The sequence below is a fragment of the Triplophysa dalaica genome, chromosome 24 (assembly GCF_015846415.1).
Source record: "Triplophysa dalaica isolate WHDGS20190420 chromosome 24, ASM1584641v1, whole genome shotgun sequence".
NCBI classification, from domain to species: Eukaryota; Metazoa; Chordata; class Actinopteri; order Cypriniformes; family Nemacheilidae; genus Triplophysa; species Triplophysa dalaica.
The window spans coordinates 15,064,865-15,086,839 of NC_079565.1; the positions used below are offsets into that span (position 1 = coordinate 15,064,865).

At 42.2% G+C, this 21,975-nt stretch overlaps 2 gene segments (V, D, J or C); both read left to right on the forward strand.

Annotated features, from left to right (window-relative positions):
- Positions 1-4,800: 4,800 nt before the first annotated feature.
- Positions 4,801-5,281, forward strand: LOC130414573 (Ig kappa chain V region K29-213-like). The segment is given in 2 exon segments: positions 4,801-4,861; positions 4,965-5,281. Coding segments are annotated over 2 exon segments (366 nt in total).
- An 8,153-nt stretch (positions 5,282-13,434) lies between these two features.
- Positions 13,435-20,896, forward strand: LOC130414720 (immunoglobulin kappa variable 3-15-like). The segment is given in 4 exon segments: positions 13,435-13,495; positions 13,599-13,911; positions 18,492-18,587; positions 20,788-20,896. Coding segments are annotated over 4 exon segments (567 nt in total).
- Positions 20,897-21,975: the final 1,079 nt, after the last annotated feature.

Genomic DNA, 21,975 nt, shown 5'->3' on the forward strand with positions numbered 1-21,975 from the left:
TAACGACGAGAATGTCGCGCTGAAATCCTGTCATGAGTACTTAAGAGTTTATAGATGGGGTTAAATATACTTAAGTTCATCATGATTCTTGAATTAATGCTGTTGGTATACGACGTCATGCATGGAATGCCCTTAATGTTTAAGGTTCGTACTCCGCTCTTGAAAGTCTTAATCGTTACTGGATCATGGCCTGGTTTGGAACTTCTTTCCAACGAAAGACGATTGACTCTTGACTGCGAATAAGCCATGATAAACGATGGAATAAAACAATGTGAGACCATACGGGCTTTATGTGGCAGGCTATAATGAGAAGCATGTCGGTACAGATTCCGGACTTCCCATTTTTAGCGAGTACCAACTCCTGCCATCAGGAAGAGAATCATGATTGATCTTGAAGGCATCCTCGATCCGCTTTGGACAGAGACAAGGATCTTGTTGTTGACTGACCTAAAACGAGAGGTGTGTTAATATCATTTGCACCAGACAGCCCCGTAGCGTATTAGGTTGAATCCCTCTCGTTGTGTTGCGTGGTCTCATGAGTGCGATACGGTTTTTACAAGAGCACTAGACAAAGCAGCTTGTTGTGAAGAGTTTGCTTGTCTTTCTGTTCCTTTGTGTATGACGCCGATTAAGGCACGCCACTCGTTCACTTAGGTTCCTATAGTGATTGAACTCATTCCGGCTGCATGGAGTTCATATAGCCTGTGTCTAGAGCCAGGTAACTTCCTATATGGCATGAGTCTAGCTACCGCAACTGCAGAGTTATATTTTCTTTTTGGCCTAGGTGTTTTGGTTACCTAGGCGACATGGCATGTGGAATTCCAGAACCTTGACATCGAATCATGTATACAGATTGTATTACGTCGAACAACGATAAGTTCGTTCTGCTATGTCACGTCGCCCCTTTAAACTTATTTCTGTCTTCGCAACGACTGAAAAAAATAAATAAATAAATACTGAATTACCAAATATCGTGACGAGACTAGAACAGATGGAGCAGCGAACGCAAATGCGCAACTGCTGAAACCAATCTTTGCTCCTACGACAAAATGTAAATATATTCGTTTAACCGTGAAAATGCATGCTGCTCATGCGTGGATTTTTTGGAAAAAGGCAACCACAGAATCTAATCACTGACCGCTCTACTTGAACCGTGAAAATACTACTACTACTACATTTTTATTTACAGGCGCCTTACTGACACTTGAGACCGTACACAAATAGTCACAACGGTCATCAAATACAACAATAATACGAGCTAGATATAAACATGGAATAAGCAGGCAAATGAAATCACAGAAAAACCAGCCTAAATATGTTTAAACGAGATTTACAACCTTAAATGTTTCTACTTCGCATCCCGCGGTATTGAGTTCCAAAAGTGGGGAGCTGTGTGACTGGAGCTCGAGAATCCATAGCTGTGCATGTTCGAGGAAGAATAAGATTAGATGCAGAAGATGATCTGAGAGTGCAAGTGGAAGTTGGGATTGATGGAGTTCTAGTAGGGAGTAGCCGTGGCTGTTTAACGCTTTGTAGACAGGAGGCTTTAAATTTAATTCGAGATTTCACCTGACCTGGTGCAAGTGTTTTAAAGTGGAAGTAATATGCTCAGCTGTAGAAGTCCGGCAGATGATTCGTACGGGAGAGTTTTTGAACCAGCTATAATTTGTGAAGGAGTTTTGATGGCGAAAGTAGGCCTGTGGCCGCTGAAGTAAACGTAGTTTTCCCGTATCATGCTATTAATCCGCTGTCATATTTGAACACCACAGTTTAATGCATTGAAGCATTATTCAACGTGCCATGATGACGAGGCCAAGACAAAATGCCATTAGAAGAGAAGTTGCGGACTGATCGACTGTCACCATCACCATGCTGGCCATTAGCTGAACGGCCGCCAGAAAGGGTAAGCAACAGAAGCAAGAATACCTTACCTGTTTCCTGTATTAGTTGGTAAAACACGTGTGAGGATTTATGTCTCCTTGCTGCTCAGCTGTTCCGATGTAAACATGCGCTATACACGCCAGAACATTTGTGATGCCGTCGCATCTAAGATGTATTTAAGCAAACATACCAGCACACGCGTTAAAATGCGTAACAAACTCGTACATGATGATTGCGTCTTATGCATGCTTCGAATCAAAGGAAATTGGTGATAGCTTAAGGTACAAACGCTGCATAGTTGTTTCAAGTAAACACTACGTATCGCTGAAGCTTGTATATAATTCCAGAGATGCCTTTGAGAGCTTCGACCGGTTGTTGATGAAATGCCTGCCGTGCACAGTAGAGGTTTGAGCGACGAGTGTGTTAAACAACCAGAATTAACTGAATCCCAAACGTCTTGGAAAGCAAGTTGCTGTATGAGCTGGAAGAATCGCGTCAGAGTAGCTTAGCATGAATTAGCAATAGCCATGTACGCATAAATTCATGTGTGTAACATCCTGCGTAACTGCTGAACGAGCGTGCGAATCACGTTGGAATCACGTAGCTCCGACTGCGGACATAGGAAGGGGTAAGTGGCGATCTTTTATGTTTCATGTCGGAAGGTGATTGGTTGGGTGTTGATTGGCAATGAGTGATACAAGATTGAGTCTTCCTGGCAGAACTAGCGCTGAAGCTACATTTCTGATGAACGAAAAATGAATATACTTAAAAAATGTCCGTAACCAAACAAGTCTCACCCCCCTTTACTGCTACATTAAGGAAAATAAATACTATGGGAGTCAATGAGGGATGAAATCGGTTTGGTTACTGACATTCTTCCAAATACCTTCCTTTGTGTTTAGCAGAACAAAGAAATGTAAAAAGGTTTGGAACAACATGAGGTGAACAAATGATGAGAGAATTTTCATTTTTTGGTGAACTATCCCTTTAACAAAATCTTTTTGTAGAAAATAAAAAAAGTATTTATGTTTCAAAAGTTGAAAGTGCACTAGTACACAAAGTTATTTATTAAACCACATAAATATGGTAAAATAGTCATTTAATTTCATATTTAATGGTTTATCTTTATATTTAAATGCAGAAATCAATTGTATTAATATTATTATTGAATTAATTTACTTACTGCCAACATCCAGTCTGGTGCCGCTGCCGAATGTGTACCACAGTGATACAAACTAATAGAGCGACTGTACAAAAACCTCTGAACGCTTCAGTAACTGAACTATAAACACATCACAAACACATCTCTACACTTTATCACACATTCACACATCATACACATTACATTTTATTTCATTTGGTTTATTTATGTATTCTTTGCATTTTGGGGTGAACTATCCCTTTAACTATAATATAAACTAATGTACAATTTTGTTTGAATTTTAACCCTTAAAAATGAATCTCATATTCTCAAACCTGAAAGTGTGAACAATTTATTATATTTAAAGATGAAAACATCCAAAGATTTACAAAGTAACTTTATTGTCACTCTTTCATAAAGCTGCTGTCCTGTGTATCTCCATATTCTGTGTTTTTATTTTACACCAACATTACTGTGATGAATCTGCCATGAGCATTAGCAGATCACCTAAATAGTCCATAGCCAGAAACAGGGCACAGTGGTTTTCAGTTGTGAAAGTCTTTATTGCATATTGCTAAAGCAAGATAAAATGTGATCAAACCTCATCAGAGGTATAAAAATGATGAAGTCAATTTCCAGTCAGGTTACATTACAGGCAATAGAAAGCATTCCAATCCATAATTGTGCTAGAGCCTCTCAACTAACAGAGGACCAAACAACAGCACCACCGTTCCAGAATACTTTACATAACTCCCCCTAGACAAGGCATACACTGAATTTATAAGAGGTGTCCAGCATCACTTAAACAAAAGAGAATAAACAAAACCATACAAATTCTTAAAACAGTAACATTTATGGATGCATTTGGCAGATGCTCTTATCCATGGCGATTTATATTGCTTTATCCTATACATTTGTACATAGGTATTTGCAATCCCCTGGAATAAAACCCACAACCTAGTGCTCTCACCACTGAGCTACAGGAAATATGTTAGTATGGTAACAACACAAACCTTAGAATGAACATGATACCTTTAACTAAATTAAGAGTCATGGATAAACATTAGTTAATGTAAAATAATTCTATTAACAAAATCACATTAATCTGGACATCCCATTTTCTCTTATACATTGAAGATGGTACATTCTCACTTCCTTTAGAATTCCCATAAAACAGTTAAACTTCCTGCCTGAACCTCTTTGTCACTATGCTGGTCTGCTCCCACAACACAGGTACCAAACATTTCTCAGTAAAATATAAGAATTATTATAAGTTAAATCATTGATTATGTTTTTAACATTACTGTTTTTAGCTGATTTTAATGTTTTTAACTTTAAGTCAAACAACTAAGCCTGTGCACTGACTGAGTGTAATGACAAATAAAGATATTAAAACAAACCAATATAGTAAAGTCTTCATTTATTAATCAATGCACAGATGAAAATATAAGAATCTTGTTTGGCATATAAATCATGTGTGGCATAAATCCTGGCCATCACAATTACACACAAATAATGAATAACTATTCACCATTACAAATCATTACACACTTGTTCAATAATCACTACACACAATCACAGAAAACAAAATACAACCAATGTGCAGAACTTAACATTAAATGATAAAACAGTGTTTGAGTGTGTTGATGTAAATGTAGAGAGTGAGTTTGCATTGTGATCACGTGCTTCAGTGCTCTGAGAGTGTTTATAGTGCTGTGAGTTTAACACTTCATGACTGACAACACAACAAAACACAATCTTCATCAACAGACAAACCAACAAGAACAACAATGACTTTCAGCATCATCTTCATCTGGACACTCACAGTGTTTGCTCAAGGTTTGTGTAGTAACATTTTTATCACTATTGTTCATTCATTGAAGAGTGAAATCTTCATTTGTTTCAGTGTTGTCTTATATTTCATTCTTGTTGTTTCTTTCAGAGTGTAGAGGACAGTACACTGTTACTCAGAGTCCATCAATAACAGCAGTTCAACCAGGACAAAGTGTTCAAATAAACTGTAAAGTCAGCAGTAAAGTGTATAATGGTAATAGATTACACTGGTACTTACAGAAACCTGGAGAAGCTCCTAAACTCCTCATATATAACACCAATAGCCTCCAGTCTGGAGTATCATCTAGATTCAGTGGCAGTGGATCAAACACAGATTTCACTCTGAGCATCAGTGGAGTTCAGACTGAAGATTCAGGAGATTATTACTGTCAGAGTTATCACAGTGGCTATGTGTTGACACAGTGATAAAGAGTCGTACAAAAACCTCCGTCAGTCAGACTGAACAGTGACTGCACTGATACACCTGACACATACTGCAGCTGGTCATACAACACACACACACACGGACGCACACAACAAGACTGAACTATTTATTAAGAATTTCAAAAATTACTTTAACATCCATACTGAGTTCTGAGTTATGATATATTTTATTTGTGTCAAATTCCCCTAATTATTAATGAACATATTATCAGCAAAACATACACTGACTCCTTTATATAAAATGTTTTTTTTCGGTTTGTGTTCTTGTAACCAACATATCTAATGATCTTTATGAGATAAACGTTATGATCAGATGCACAAACAGCCGCTGTTCATCATCACAACATTTGTTCAGAGAGTTCAGTGTTCACACCAGTCAAGAGAAAAAATACATTTACATTTTGATCAGAATATTATTTTAGTTAAATTCATGATTTATATCAATCATATATGTGCACACACAACTTTATAACATAGTAATAAATATATTGTCTTTTTGGTTAAGAGTATCAATATAGGCTGAGAAGTGCATGTACAGCACACAGTATAATTTTAAACATAATATTTGTGAGAATCTGGATTTCGTCCGTGTCCTCTACAAATATTGCATCTGTGACTAATACAATATTCATATATCATATGTATTCATTCATTTCAGTATTAGCTTCTATTCATATAATATGTGCCTTACTGTCCTGCTGTTTAACCTTGTTGAGAGTTGTATCGTATCTTATGCTGTTTTATGCTGATATAAGTATCTGTTGGTCTCCATCTCAAGGTTCCTAATGATGTCAAGGAACAATTGTTTTGATAATGTTATATTGAGTACGTATATTTAATGAGTACTTTGTGATATTATATCTGATTGTTCGCAGGAGGAATAAGAAGGTCTGGTGATTTTCCATGACCAATGTTACCTCCTGTTTCAAGCATATAAATAGTAGTCCTTCATACAATAAACTTTGGACTCTGATTGAACTGGACTTCTGTGTCTGTGTCATTCTTTTTTTTGGTTAAGATTGTGTAATTCGCCGGCAGTCGTCCGCGAGGGGCTGCCGGCTGTTTATTTACTGTTTTATTATTTGATTAAATGTTTAAATGTCTGGTGGTTCCCGTCTCCTTCCTTCCCGACTTTGAATATTGTTACACACTTCTTATACACTGAAATCGTCTTGGTTACGTCTGTAACCTCAGTTCCCTGATGGAGGGAACGAGACGTTGTGTCGAGAACGACAGATGGGGTTCGCCCTTGAGAACCTATCAACTCTGACTACTATAGAAAAGGCCAATGAAATTTGGCGAATGAAATTTGCATGCCGGGCTCCGCCCCCGGATATCCGTTATAAAACGAAGCCGGCGTGCATCATTCATCACCTTTTCTTCTGAAGAGCCTGAGAGCCTCTCACAACTGCAACAGAAACGATACAGGTTTGTGGCATAAGGGACACAAACCCTTTCTGTCGGTCTCTCGATGTTAACGGGGTTAACTATGGAAAACGCCACAAACGCTGCATCGTGTCACAATCTCAGCGAAGCGAAGGTAACAAGCCTGGGCGTGTCAGCTCGAAGCTTACGTGAAACTTGTAACCTTCCAGTGTGGTGGTCGGGGGGTTCCAGAGCTTTCCGGAGAAAGATGGGAACAGCCCTGACCGGTAACCTATCACGGACGGGGCCTTAGCTCTCTACAGGCGAGAGGCCGTCCGGACCGGTTTACACCGGGAAAGCGCAACTCTTAATCAGAGAAGCGCTGCAGAGGCCACCACCTACCCGTGGGGAGGAATACGGTGGAAGAAGTATGGTCTCGTCCTAGGAGGAGAACGCATGGAACGTGCGGACTGGGTAGTTAACCGCAAGGTGGAGGTCCACCTGGGGAAGCTCATGGGTTACCAAGTGTGGGAACCATAGTCATGAGGGTATGGCAGACGGAACAACCCTCGGAGGGCTGGTGAGGTACCAATTCTCTTAGCCATGGGATTGGGTAAGAAGAAAAGGAGGTAGATAGCACACTGACCCAACCTCAGTGAGGGTGGGAAGGTGCTTTCGCAGGCATACGCCCTCCCGGATGCCAATCCTACATGTCGCCACGTAGGACGTGGGCTGATACCGGGTTTTCGTGAAGGTTGTAAAACCTTGCGAAGGTGGTGGGCGTAGCCCAACCCGCAGCTCTACAAATGTCTGCCAGAGACGCGCCTCTGGTCAGTGCCCATGAGGTGGCTATACCCCGAGTTGAGTGAGCCGTGACCGCCAATGGACATGGCAGTCCGGGGACACAGAGAATGCATGCAGATCCCATATCCTCTTGAAGGATGCGAGCGCCATAAGAATAACCGTCTTACTCGAGAGGTGAGGAAGATAGGAAGCTTCCAGGGGCTCAACGGGGGGCTCAGATAGGCCCCTCAGGACCACGTTAAGGTCCCATGAGGGTATGGAGCGGAGACGAGGCGGGTTGCGTCTTCTCGCGCCCCTTAGAAACCTAGTGACCTAGAAACCAGGTCGTGCTGCCCTAGAGACCTTCCGTCCACTGAGTCGTGATGCGAGGCAATTGCGGCGACATACACTTTCAGTGTGGAAGGGGAGATGTTGGTCTCCAGCCTCTGTTGTAGAAAGGACAGCACGATCCCGACCGAGCATCTCTGTGGGTCTTCTCCTTGGGAGAGACACCGGGATGAGAAGAGGCGCCATTTATAGGCGTATAACCGCCTAGTGGATGGCGCCCTGGCCTGTATGATGGTTTCAGCCACAGCGGGGTGTAACCTACTCAGGATCTCCTCGTCCCATCCAGAGACCAGACATGGAGGTTCCAGAGGTCTGGTCTGGGATGCCAGAACGTGCCCATCCCCTGAGAAAGCAGGTCCTCTGTCAGGGGAATGGGCCAGGGGGGAGTTGTTGTCAAGAGCATCAGCTCCGAGAACCAAGTGCGGTTGGGCCAGTAGGGTGCAACCAGTAACACCTGTTGCTCCTCTTCCCTGACCTTGCACAGGCGTACTTCCGCTTGTCTCGTGGCCAGCTGTGCGCCAGGGCATCCATGCCGAGGGGGGCCTCGGTCAGGGCGTACCAAAGCGGACAATGGGTGGTGTCGCGGGAGGCAAAGAGGTCTATCTGTGCCTGACCGAACCGCATCCAAATAAGCTGGACAGCACGAGGGTGGAGTCGCCACTCTCCGCAGGGTGTGTACTGGCGAGAGAGCGCGTCGGCTGTCTCGTTCAATACGCCTGGGACGTAGGTGGCCCGAAGGGAACGGATCACCTGCTGACTCCACAGGAGGAGGCGTCGGGCAAGTTTTGATAGATGTCGTGAGCGCACGCCACCCTGGCGATTGATGTACGCTACGGCCGTGGTACTGTCCAGGCGAACCAGTACGTGCTGACCTTGCACTAGAGGCCGGAGCCGTCTCAGTGCAAGCAGTACAGTCCACAACTCTAGGCAATTGATGTGCCAGCGTAGCCGGGGGCCCGTCCAGCGCCCCGCTACTGCGTGCCCGTTGCACACTGCACCCCACCCTTGCAGCGAAGCGTCCGTTGTCACCACGACGTGCCTTGTAGCTTGTCCGAGGGGAACTCCCGCTCGGAGAAAGGTCATGGAAGAACAAGGGGTTAGGGTGCGTCGGCAAACAGGAGTTACCACCATACACCTGCTGCCGGTGTGCCACGCCGTCCTCGGAACTCGACTCTGTAGCCAGTGTTGAAGCGGTCTCATGTGCATCAATCCGAGGGGTGTTATAACCGCGGAAGATGCCATGTGTCCCAGGAGCCTCTGAAATAGTTTCAGGGGGACCGCTGACTGCTTGAAATGATCCAGGCAATCCAATACTGACTGGGCGCTTGCTGCGGACAGCTGCGCCATCATGGTGACAGAGTTGAGTTCCATACCGAGAAAGAGGATACTCTGAGCTGGGGAGAGCTTGCTCTTTTCTCGGTTGACCTGAAGACCCAATCGATCTAGGTGCCAGAGCACCATGTCCCTCTGTGTACACAACAGATCTCGCGAGTGTGCCAAGATAAGCCAGTCGTCGAGATAGTTGAGTATTCGCACACCTCTCTCCCGGAGAGGAGAGAGGGCGGCCTCCACGATCTTCGTGAAGACTCGTGGAGACAGGGACAGACCGAAGGGGAGGACTCTGTACTGATATAACCTACCCTCGAAAGCGAACCGTAGGAACGGTCGGTGTCGAGGAAGAATCGAGACATGAAAGTAAGCGTCCTTCAGGTCGATTGCCACGAACCAATCCTGACACCTGATAGATGTCAGGATGCGCCTCTGGGTTAGCATCTTGAAAGGCAGCTTGTGGAGGTGCCTGTTCAGGGTACGTAAGTCCAGAATGGGGCGCAACCCTCCGTCTTTCTTCGGAACGATGAAGACCGGGCTGTAGAACCCGCTGAACATCTCGGCTTGTGGGACGGGCTCTATTGCCTGTTTCGCCAGGAGGGTGGAGACCTCTGCCCGAAGCAAGGAAGCGTCTCTGCCTCTGAGAGAAGGGGAGATGATGCCCCGAAACTTGGGAGGGGCCCTGGCGAACTGGATCGAGTAGCCGAGACGGACCGTCCGCATTAGCCACCGAGACAGTGTGGGCAACTTCTGCCAAGCTCCCAGGGACTGTGACAGGGGGACCAAGGGGACGGCCTGTTTCACCATTCCCACGGAGGGTGGTTCGTTGGCGGGTGGAGCCAACCGGGACAACGGCACGCACTGTCAGAACGAGAGTGGTGACGGCTGTCGTATGTATGCGGCCTCACACCTCGCCACACCTGCTGGTTCCCGTCTCCTTCCTTCCCGACTTTGAATATTGTTACACACTTCTTATACACTGAAATCCTTTATTCCTATCAGTTGCCCAAAGGTCATTTCATGATCCTGTCCTGACTGGAGCTGCAGTGTAAAAGGGTTTGGGTCAGGGAATGGTGTCTTCAAACACAGTTCATCATAGATGTGTGTAATACGTCTCAAGATATGGAAGGAAGGAGTCGGGAACCGGAAAACATTTAAACAAACATTTAATAAAGTAATAATAGCCGGCGGCCCCTCACGGCCAACCGCGGGCGAACATAACACAAATACAAATACAAACATGTTCGGGCCCGGTCCTCTCTCTTCGTACCTTCTGTCAGCTCGTTCTTTTATGCTTCCGATCTCCACCGTCAGAAATGCGGAGCCGGTGTGCGCACAGCTGATAGCCATTATCACTCACGCCACCGGCCCCAACCCTTTGTCTGACGGTTCTTGCCCCGCCTTCCTCACTACATACCACCATCGCCCTTCACAGGGCGGGGGGTACCACCGAGACTGTGCTTACTTCTCCCCCGGGGACCCAGTCTTGGCGTCCGCAGCCCCTGGAGGAATGCACCGACGAGACGAGAGAACAGAAGCACCATGAGCCACAGGGACGAGAGAGGGGAGAGAGGCAAGGCACCGCGAAGAAGAGTACCCCGGCTGGTTGAGGAACGAGCGGCAGCATGTCAGGGAACCGGACTATAATTTTTCGTTTTTTTCCCTTTCTCCCCTCTCTCTTTCCGGTCGCTCCGCGGGCTCCCGTCTCCGTTGTCTCGTCTCGTCGCTGCATACCACCCACCCCACCCCCCCCGAGGGAGGGGGAGGGAGCTTACACAGTCGCGGGGGTACCCCCCGGCCTGTGAGGGGTGATGGGGGTATGTAGTGGAGTAGGCGGGGCGAGACCGTGGTTCGAGTCCGGTGAGTAATTGTGAATGAGCGCCAGCTGTGCGCACACCGGGCTTTGTATTTATATTCATGTTTTGTTCGCCGGCGGTCTTCCGTTAGGAGCCGCTGGCTTTTATATTACTTTATAAAATGTTTTAAATGTTTGCCGGTTCCCGACTCCTTCCTTCCCTTTTATCGAGATTCATTACAAAGCTGTTAGACACAAATGTAACATGTTCAGAAGCTTTATTGAATGTTTCAGTAAACACAGCACATTGAAAGATGTCACAGTGGTTTGACACACAAGCTCTCTTTCAGTATTGATCTGCTGCACTAGACTCATGAATGATGTCTGACACTCAGATACGACTCATCAACACTCACAGCCGCTATTGTGAATCTTTTTTATGGTGTTTGACTCTACAAACATACACCCCTCTCTCTTCCCAGCGTGCTTTGCTGAGGGTAAGGATGCTACTGCGGCTCTTTCTGTTTCTATGACGCGTATCACTCTGTGTCTCCAATTCCAACTCAGTCCCATCGCGGATTTTGCATGTGTAGTCGAAAGACAAACTGCTGCAACCTTCTTATATTTCACACAATTTCACACCACATTCATTGTTTCAGTTTAACATAATTCCCACATTTCCTCCCGTTGAGTTACATATATATATATATATATATATATATTAGATTGTTTGTTCATTAATTCATATAGTTTGAACTAGCCAGCTAGTAAACTGCACACGATGGCAGACAGTGCTAATATTGTCGACCTGATTTTGGCAAAGCCATTAGAAAGTCTTCCTTACGAGGAGAAACTTAGAATTAAACAGCAGGGCAGATCAACACCTAAGATTGATTTAGTGCAAAAGATAGGGAAAAGTAACAGGTCTTTTCAGCTCTCCTGGTATGACAAAGTTAGCTGGCTGACTGGAAGTGCTGTGAAAAAGAAAATGTACTGCTGGCCATGTCCTGAAAAGTTATGGCCATCACTTTAATTCAGGGAGACTGAGGATGTGAACTTCTAGTCCTGTATTCAGATCAGGACTTGCAGAGTAACAGGGGAAAGCTGTGTGATTACTTGGTGTTCCTTAAAGACATGGAGTTGGACAATGCAATGCCTCAGCTTAACAAACTGTTCTCATTAGTGGCAACAATTGGAGCTACATCTGCAGGTGTAGAAAGGAGCTTCTCCTGTTTAAAGCGGCTCAGGTCCTACACCCGTCTATTATCTATGGAGATTAAAAATAAAACGCATGTGGGCCTAAGCATGTTTGTGTTGTTTTTTTATTCAAGAATAATAAAGAAATGGTGTTATATCTCATGAAGCTCAGTCTAAGTATAGTGGTTTAGAGATCTTCTTCATCTCAGGTCTCCTCTCTTTTCTGATGATGTGTGTAGTGTAGCTCATGCAACAGTACAGACCCTGTCAGGTTCATCCCTTAAACTTCTTATACACTGAAATCCTTCATTACTATCAGTTGCCTAAAGTTTATTTCATGATCCTGTCCTGACTTGAGCTGCAGTGTAACAGGTTTGGGTCAGGGAATGGTGTCTTCAAACACAGTCCATCATAAATGTGACTGAAGATTGTTGACTCATGCAGATTCAGGTCATTTTGCTTCAGTGCTGGTGATACTGTAGGTGTCACACACCATCTAAGACATTTCATCAGTCAGCTTCCTTATTGATTCAATTGCTTTTTGGTTAAAACTATTAATACTAATAACGTGAATATAACCTGCAAATATATCATTTACGCATTTGACAGAAACTTTTATCCAAAGCGAGAACATTGCATTTATTTTGATTTCTCACTATGGCCAATCCCCTGGAATTGAACCAATGCCCTTGCCGTTGGAACCACTTTGCTCTAACCACTGAGCCACCGGTAATATTATCATTTATTATTATTATATTATCATTATATCATTTACTAAACTAAAACACCACAAATTTGAAATGGCAAACTGCATTTTTCATAAATACCCTCCATCATATGCACTGTCTGTGCTTTTATATACTGTATATTTAATATGAAGAACCAACAAATGAATATGGCTTGACTGCGTCATGGCTGCAATCTAATCCTGTTTACATGAAATAAACTTTCTCCAGAGCAGGTTTAAGCTAACGGATCTGTTGCTACAAAAAAAGTCCAGGATGAATGCCTAAGAACCGAACAATTAAAGATAATATGAAATCGTCAACAATCAAATCTAGCTAAATAAATTAGCATGATACGAAGAACAGCCCCAGAAGATCTCTGAAGGATTCCATTTATTATTATTGTTGTTATAGTTTAGTGTCTGTGTACATTCAATAATTATAGTGCACTAGACTGAAGCAGAAGAATCCTGCCCACTTCTTTGCATTGTGATCACGTGCTTCAGTGCTCTGAGAGTGTTTATAGTGCTGTGAGTTTAACACTTCATGACTGACAACACAACACAACACAATCTTCATCAACACACAAACCAACAAGAACAACAATGAATTTCAGCATCATCTTCATCTGGACACTCACAGTGTTTGCTCAAGGTTTGTGTAGTAACATTTTTATTACGATTGTTCATTTATTGAAGAGTGAAATCTTCATTTGTTTCAGTGTTGTCCTATATTTCATTCTTGTTGTTTCTTTCAGAGTGTAGAGGACAGTACACTGTTACTCAGAGTCCATCAATAACAGCAGTTCAACCAGGACAAAGTGTTCAAATAAACTGTAAAGTCAGCAGTGCAGTGTATGGTGGAACTTACTTAGCCTGGTACTTACAGAAACCTGGAGAAGCTCCTAAACTCCTCATATATGGAGCAACAACCCTCAAGTCTGGAGTATCATCTAGATTCAGTGGCAGTGGATCAAACACAGATTTCACTCTGAGCATCAGTGGAGTTCAGACTGAAGATTCAGGAGATTATTACTGTCAGAGTTATCACAGTGGTGGTGTGTTGACACAGTGATAAAGAGTCGTACAAAAACCTCCGTCAGTCAGACTGAACAGTGACTGCACTGATACACCTGACACATACTGCAGCTGCTGAGGGGAAAAGTTTAATTATAATGATTGTGTTTCATATTAGATTATATTTAGACAAATATTTACATAATCACACTATCCGTCAAAAGTTTTTGAACAATTCAGTGAATTGTTTCTTTCTTAAATTTAATATGTTATATTAAATGTTTCTTTATTATATATATTATTTATTATTTAAAAGAAAATATTTGATCTGAAGGTGTATGCTAAAATGTAAGAAAGAGCTTTTATAGACAAAAACGTAGTTTCGCAAATAAACATGTCATTTTTTCAGTTATAAATTTTATTTTTATTTTTAATTTATGACGTTGACTAAATAATGAAGAAGAACAGTCAAGAGCTCAGAGTAAATGGAAACCTGATGAAGTTTCTTGATACGAGGCAAAATGTGACAACACTAAAGTTACTAAAATATAAAAGTTGTGTTTTTTAGTTGCAAAATAATTCCTGTAGTGTTACAATATATGTCCCTTTGTTCTATTTCATATTTCACAGTATGTGTTCAAAAAATGTGGACCGGTAGTGTATACATTAAAAAAAAAAAAAAATTCACACACATCATCAATACATCTACTTAAATAAACACATTGAATCCTCCTTGTCCAGGCCCTTGTGATCTCTAGGCTTGACTACTGCAATGCTCTTCTTTCTGGTCTTTCTTGTAAAGTCAATCAAACACCTCCAGCTGGTTCAGAACGCAGCAGTGTGACTCATCTTCCAGGAGCCCAAAAGAGCCCATGTGACGCCCTCTTCATGTATTTGGTTCAACAATATAGTTGATGATGTCACGCAGGTGGTGGAATAATAATGTCTACTGTACAAATTAATTACAGAACTGATCAATCCGTGGGGGGCACGGTGGCTTAGTGGTTAGCACGTTCGCCTCACACCTCCAGGGTTGTGGGTTCGATTCCCGCTTCCGACTTGTGTGTGTGGAGTTTGCATGTTCTCCCCGTGCCTCAGGGGTTTCCTCCCCTGGTCCAAAGACATGCATGGTAGGTTGATTGGCATCTCTGGAAAAAATAGTCCGTAGGGTGTGAGTGCGTGAGTGAATGAGTGAATGAGTGAGTGTGTGTGCCCTGCGATGGGTTGGCACTCCATCCAGGGTGTATCCTGCCTTGATGCCCGATGACTCCTGAGATAGTCGCAGGCTCCCCGTGACCCGAGGTACTTTGGATAAGCGGTAGAAAATGGAATGGAATGGAATGAATCCGTTCAGATCAAATTAATGTCAGATTATTGCTGTAAAAAACAAAAGTGGCATCTAAACAATCTATTTTGGTTCTCCAGTGTTTCATTTCCTCCTGTTTCTTTCATTTTCAGATTTCCACTTTTATAATTTCAGATTTCCCCTGGAGTCCCAGAGCATAAGCACAGGTACTTTTTAAAAACAGCTTAATTTCTCTTGACGAAAGACGTTAAATAGTATTTATATCTACAATGCATATAAACTCAGCAAAAAAAGAAACATCCTCTGACTTTCAACTGTTTTTACTTTCAGTAAACTTAATATGTGTAAATATTTGTATGAACATTAAAAGATCAACACCATAAGACATAAACTAAAAATGTTTCACAGACATGTGACTAACAGAAATAGAATAATGTGTCCCTGAATGAAGGTAGGCTCAAAATCAAAAGTACCAGTCAATATCTGGTGTGGCCACCAGCTGCTTGAAGTACTGCAGTGCATCTCCTCCTCATGGACTGGACCAGATTTGTCAGTTCTTGCTGTGAGATGTTACCCCACTCTTCCACCAAGGCACTTGCAAGTTCCTGGACATTTCTGGGGAGAATGGCCCTAGCCCTCACCCTGCCATCCAACAGGTCCCAGACTTGCTCAATGGGATTGAGATCCGGGCTCTTCACTGGCCATGGCAGAACACTGACATTGCTGTCGTGCAGAAACTCACGCACAGAACGAGCAGTATGGCTGATGGTATTGTCCTGCTGGAGGATCATCTCCGGATGAGCATGCATAAAGGGTACCACATGAGGGAGGAGGATGTCTTCCCTGTACCGCAAGGCATTGAGATTGCCTGCAATGACAACAAGCTCAGTCCGATGGTGATGTGATATACCGCCCCAGACCATGACAGACCCCCCACCTCCAAATCGATCCCGCTCCAGGGTACAGGCCTCGGTGTAACGCTCATTCCTTCGACGATAAACACGAATCCGTCCATCACCCCTGGTGAGACAAAACCGTGACTCATCAGTGAAGAGCACTTTTTGCCACTCCTGTCTGGTCCAGCGAAGGTGGGTTTGTGCCCATAGGCGGCGTTGTTGCTGGTGATGTCTGGTAAGGACCTGCCTTACAACAGGCCTACAAGCCCTCAGTCCAGCCTCTCGCTTTTATATACTCTATATTTAATATGAAGAACCAACAAATGAATATGGCTTGACTGCATCATGGCTGCGATCTAATCCTGTTTACATGAAATAAACTTTCTCCAGAGCAGGTTTAAGCTAACGAATCTGTCGCTAAAAAAAAAAGTCCAGGATGAACGCCTAAGAACCGAACAATTAAAGATAATACGAAATCGTCAACAATCAAATCCAGCTAAATAAATTAGCATGTTACGAAGAACAGCCCGAGAAGATCTCTGAAAGATTCTATTTATTATTATTGTTGTTGTTATAGTTTAGTGTCTATGTAAATTCAATAATTATAGTGCACTAGACTGAAGCAGAAGAATCCTGCCCACTTCTTTGCATTGTGATGCAAAGGCTCTCTCAGCCTATTGCGGACAGTCTGAGCACTGATGGAGGGATTGTGTGTTCCTGGTGTGACTCGGGCAGTTGTTGTGGCCATCCTGTACCTGTCACGAAGGTGTGATATTCCGATGTACGGATCCTGTGCAGGTTTTGTACACGTGGTCTTCCACTGCGAGGATGATCAGCTGTCCTTCCTGTCTCCATGTAGTGCTGTCTTAGGCGTCTCACAGTGCGGACATGGCAATTTATTGCCCTAGCCACATCAGCAGTCCTCATGCCTCCCTGCAGCATGACTAATGCACGTTCACGCAGATGAGCAGGGACCCTGGGCATCTTTCTTTGGTGGTTTTTCACAGTCGGTAGAAAAGTCTCTTTAGTGTCCTGCGTTTTTAAAACTGTGACCTTAAATGCCTACTCTCTGTAAGCTGTTAAGGTCTTAACGACCTTTCCACAGGTGCATGTTAATTAATTGATTATGGTTAATTGAACATGCATGGAAAACATTGTTTTAACCCTTTACATTGAAGATCTGTAAAGTTATTTCAATTTTTACAACATTATTGCTGAAATACACAGTCCTGAAAAAGGGACGTTTCTTTTTTTAAAACCACACCTCTAGAGTGCTAACACTACAACCTTACAATACTGTTAACAAATGTTTATTGGAAAGATAGTTTTGGGAAACACTGAATTGTTGAACTATGCTGTCAATGACAGAACTTGCGCCCATAATTGGTAACAATAGTTTTGGGAAAAGCACACCAGAATGGTTCAGTGAACAGTTGTAATGTGAATACTGAAGGAGTCACATGAGAATGAAGCATCAATGAATGTGTTTACATGCACATTATTACTCTGATTAAGATTAATAAACTGAGAACAAGTAAGCCCTGTTGAAACAAACAGCATATGCAGGGTTAGGTTCGTTTTGATGTTGGTTTGATGGTTTGTGCTGGTTTAAGCTGGTCATGTGCTGGTTGTTAGCTTCGTAATTTAGTTATGGCAGGATGAGTTGATTGGCAACCCCCATGTCATATTTTACTGATTTTTTATTTTAAAAACCACTCGTTGTCTGATATCAAAGTGTCGTCGGTGAAACCGCGTTCAGCGGTGACAAAGTGTTTTCGTAATGCGGGGCGTTCTGTAGAAGGCTTGTTGATGATGATAAACATATTTAATGTATTAATGTTTTATTCAGTCCTAGTGTATCTAATTATTCAGTGGGTTTAATGTGTTGTAACTGCTTTTATTCATTTCAGGTGCAGAAACTTGAAGCAGTGGGTTACAAGCCCATTTTATTTATTGGAAAACAAAATAAAAAGTCTTAAAATAAGTGTCCACTACTGTCACAAGAATGTTTTTGGAGAAGATGCAAAGGGCTTATGAATTTATGCTGACTAAGGGTAAGAGCAAAATTTGTGTTCAGAAATTATTATTATTATTTAGAATATATCTCTTTGTCAATATAATACAGATTTGAAATGAGCTGTAGGAGACCCTCACATTGGAGCAGCTGGAGAGCCTCATTGAGGAGCAGCAGGAGAATCTCACAAAGGAGTCCAAGATTGTATTTGTACTTAACCTTGTTTCTCTGTCTCTCCAGATTCTCCAACTTCTCTCTCTCCTCCCTCCTCTACTACTTTTACAGCTGTTCTTCCTCCACAGTCTTCTCCACTGCCATGATCTAAGTTTTTGCTACAGATGAAGAAAAGGAAAAACCTAAATTTGTTCACCAGCACCTTCTGCCACCTGTGTCTCTCCTCCATCTCTTATCCCCACAGATCTCTCCCTTCCACAGTGTTGTCCTCCACCTGCTGCCTCTTCCATCTCCAAGCCATTGAGTCAGGAGTGGCCAAAGGTGAAGAGGAAAAGAAATGGTAAGTTTTGTTTTGCCGTGGTGTACCATAATACACACTATTGATACATTTTCTCTCAGACCAAGTTGATTTTAGGCAAATTAAATTCATTCGGGTCATCAGGTCATTGGTCGACATAGCCAATACACAGTATTTTGTTCTTTAGTTATTCAGCTGTGTTTAAGTAAACAGTGTCTAAGGGCTGTGCTTATCTTGGAAAATGCTAACTTTAGCCTGAAAGCGAACGTAGCACCCTCCCTGCAAATCGCCGTCCAAAGCCATGCCGCCCAAACGCATGAATGCACACAGATACGATCAGAGACAACATTACTATAAAACATCAAATGTTATTAACCAATGAGAAAACTTCACAGTACCGGTAGTAAAAGTACTACAATACCAGGAAGGAAGGTCAGTTTGTTTGCTTGACATTCTCGATCTGTCTGCGTAGCGTACGTGAATGCGCTGATGACGTATCTTCTCTGCACAAGCCGGGTGCACAAAGTTATGCAAATACATGTTGACTGGCAGGTAGGAAAGCGAATAGAAACGCTTGGAACCAGCATTTAAATTGGACTTACATTTCTTGTGCCTACGCCTTCCACAGAATGTATAAATACATATAAAATACATTTAGACCCATTAACTGAATGATTTCTATCTGAATGTGAACGCTTTCAACCAGCATAACAAAAAATATTTCCGAAGACCTATGATCACCTATTGCACCTTTAAGCTAAAGGCTTTTGGATACCCAGACCAGTGCATTTTGCTTGATCCACAAAAAGCAGGAACAAAGTCACTCAGACACAAGTGGAGAGGACCACAGATCACCTCACAAGTGAAATGAAAACTAATAACTTGAGATTTAACTATAAAGCATGACATTCCTTTGTATTGATCATTGAGGTTGCCGAAAATGTAGCAGGCAGAAGATCTTCCTATTTGATAAAATAAGGGGGAAAGAAAAAAGGAGGTAAAATGTATTTTATTAGGTTGCTTTCTTGTCTCTGTGACAAATTCTGTCCTTTAAAGAACAAAGGGATATCTAACTGTGTTCAATGTGCAAATCTTTACGACATATTTGAGAGCCAGGTCGAAATTTGGTTTTCTATTATAGATAATTTAGCAAACTTTCTGTATAAGTGAGAAAACTGTGTCCAACATTATTTATAAACACAGGATAAGTAGTTGTTCTGCTGTTTTTGCCTTTGATGTGCTCTTTGAAATTTGAGTTGCAGCCATTTGAAATGTTTTTACTTCTTCTAGGGGACAATAAAAACTATACAGAAGTACTATCTTTGTCATGGACAACAAACTGTTTTCACGTTTATGCCTGAACATTTTTATTTATTTCTCCCCCTTTCTGTTTTCCCTCCCTGTGAATCATATTTCGTTATCCGATTATTATTACGTAAGATTATCTGGTCTTTTAGTTGTTTGAGGTGGAGCTCATTTTGAACTATTTTGTAGACAACTGTATCTCATGATTATTGTCAATATGAGGTAATCTGCTAATTATTTTCTCTATTACTCAACTGATGACTTGGTATGTAAAAATTATGAAAATAGTGAGAAATTACACATTAAGTCAAAGTCAAAGTAAATTTTATTGTCAAAACCGAACATGTCACAGTAATTGCATGGAAGGATTGAAATTGTGTTTCCCCAAACTCAAATGTGCAGTATTAATATGACACACAGCATAAAGTATAAATATAAAGTGCACACAGGCATCAACATATACAGAAAACAGTGGGCATATACAATTCCACAGTGCAGTAAACATGTTTTAAAGTGAAGAGAAGCAGCATGAGGTAAATGTGTATACACTTGTAGTTCTAGTGCACATAGAGATCATTGTGCAGGCATTTATGTTTTTGTGCATAGCGTTTTACAGACATTGAGTTTTAAATGATTATAACAATCAGTCTTTATAAACACTCTTTGTAAATGAAGTAGTTTCCATGTTCATGGAATTTTCTTGAAAGAGTTAAGTAGTCTAATGTCCTGTTGGAAAAAGCTGTTACTGAATCTGATAGTCTTGCACAACATACTGCGGTAACGTTTGCCAGAGGGTAGGAGGATGAACAGGTCGAGTGCTGGGCGGGATCTTTGATGATGTTGATGGCTCTCTTGCAGCTGCGGTACGGGTATAAGTCCTGAATGGATGGTTGGGCGATCTAGTGATCTTCTCTTCTGTCCTCCCCACCCCCTGCAGGGCCTCCTGGTCAGCAGCAGAGCAGCTGCCGTACCAGACTGAGATGCTGCTGGTGAGGATACTCTCGATGGCATCCCTGGATCACCTATCCTCATCCTACGAAGGATAAGAAGGAGTTGTTGGTAGTCCATGACAGGTCATCAGAGATATGCACCTACAGGAACTTGGTGCTTTTCACAGATACCACAGCATTAATATTGATGGTGAGTGTATTTTGTGCCAAATGGTTCTTCCTGAAGTCCACAATTATTTATTTTGTTTTGCTAACATCGAGTGGTAGGTTACAGACCTCACACCAGTTGATGAGATGTTGTACGTCCTCTCTGTAAGCTGAGGGTCATCATCACTGATGAAGCCCACCACTGTTGTGTCATCAGCAAACTTGATGATGTGATTCGAGATGTATCTGGCACAACAGTCGTGTGTCATCAGTGTGAAGAAGTTTCAAGAAAACAAATTTTATCATGTGGCCAAACCACAAAAGCACGTTTAAATGATTTATACTACAAGTCTATTTAAACTGAAGATTCATTCAATCTTTAGGTTTTATTATAATAAATACACATCATATGTTACATTTTAATGTTTGAAGAGAAACAATTGCAGCGTGCTGTCAGTAATCTCACCTGCACTGCTTTATGACTGTTTTCCCTTTAACTGCTATTTATGTTAGAAACGAGAATGTCACTTTGTTGACACACTCAAAATTCACAAAATATCTCCCGATGAACAGTCCTGACTGCTTGTAGAGGCATGCATGCATTCATTTTTATGTAAATAAAAAGACAGACACTAGACTTTGGTTTAATTTATAAGGTGATCAACAGCTGATTTTATTACATGCTTTAGATTCATGGTTAAGGTCAAGTTCACTGTCAAGAAAAAGAGGAGTCACAGTCTTGTGGATTACAGTTCGTCATCAGAAATTTCGATGTCACTGTCATAGTCATAAGCTGACAGTTTGTGTAAGAGGTGGAGGTTCTCTGCTCCAGACAAAACTTGCAGGTAACAGTCTCTTGCTTGCACCCTTTCTGTAGATGAGGCTCTGTAGAGCTTTAAACCCTCTTCACTTAGGTCACATTCCGAATCTTAAAAGATGAATGAAATAACAAAATCACATTGAGCCTCCCTTAGAAACTTTATAAACATTGAGCATTGTTGTGTATGTTTAATAGGGCTGTCCTCTAA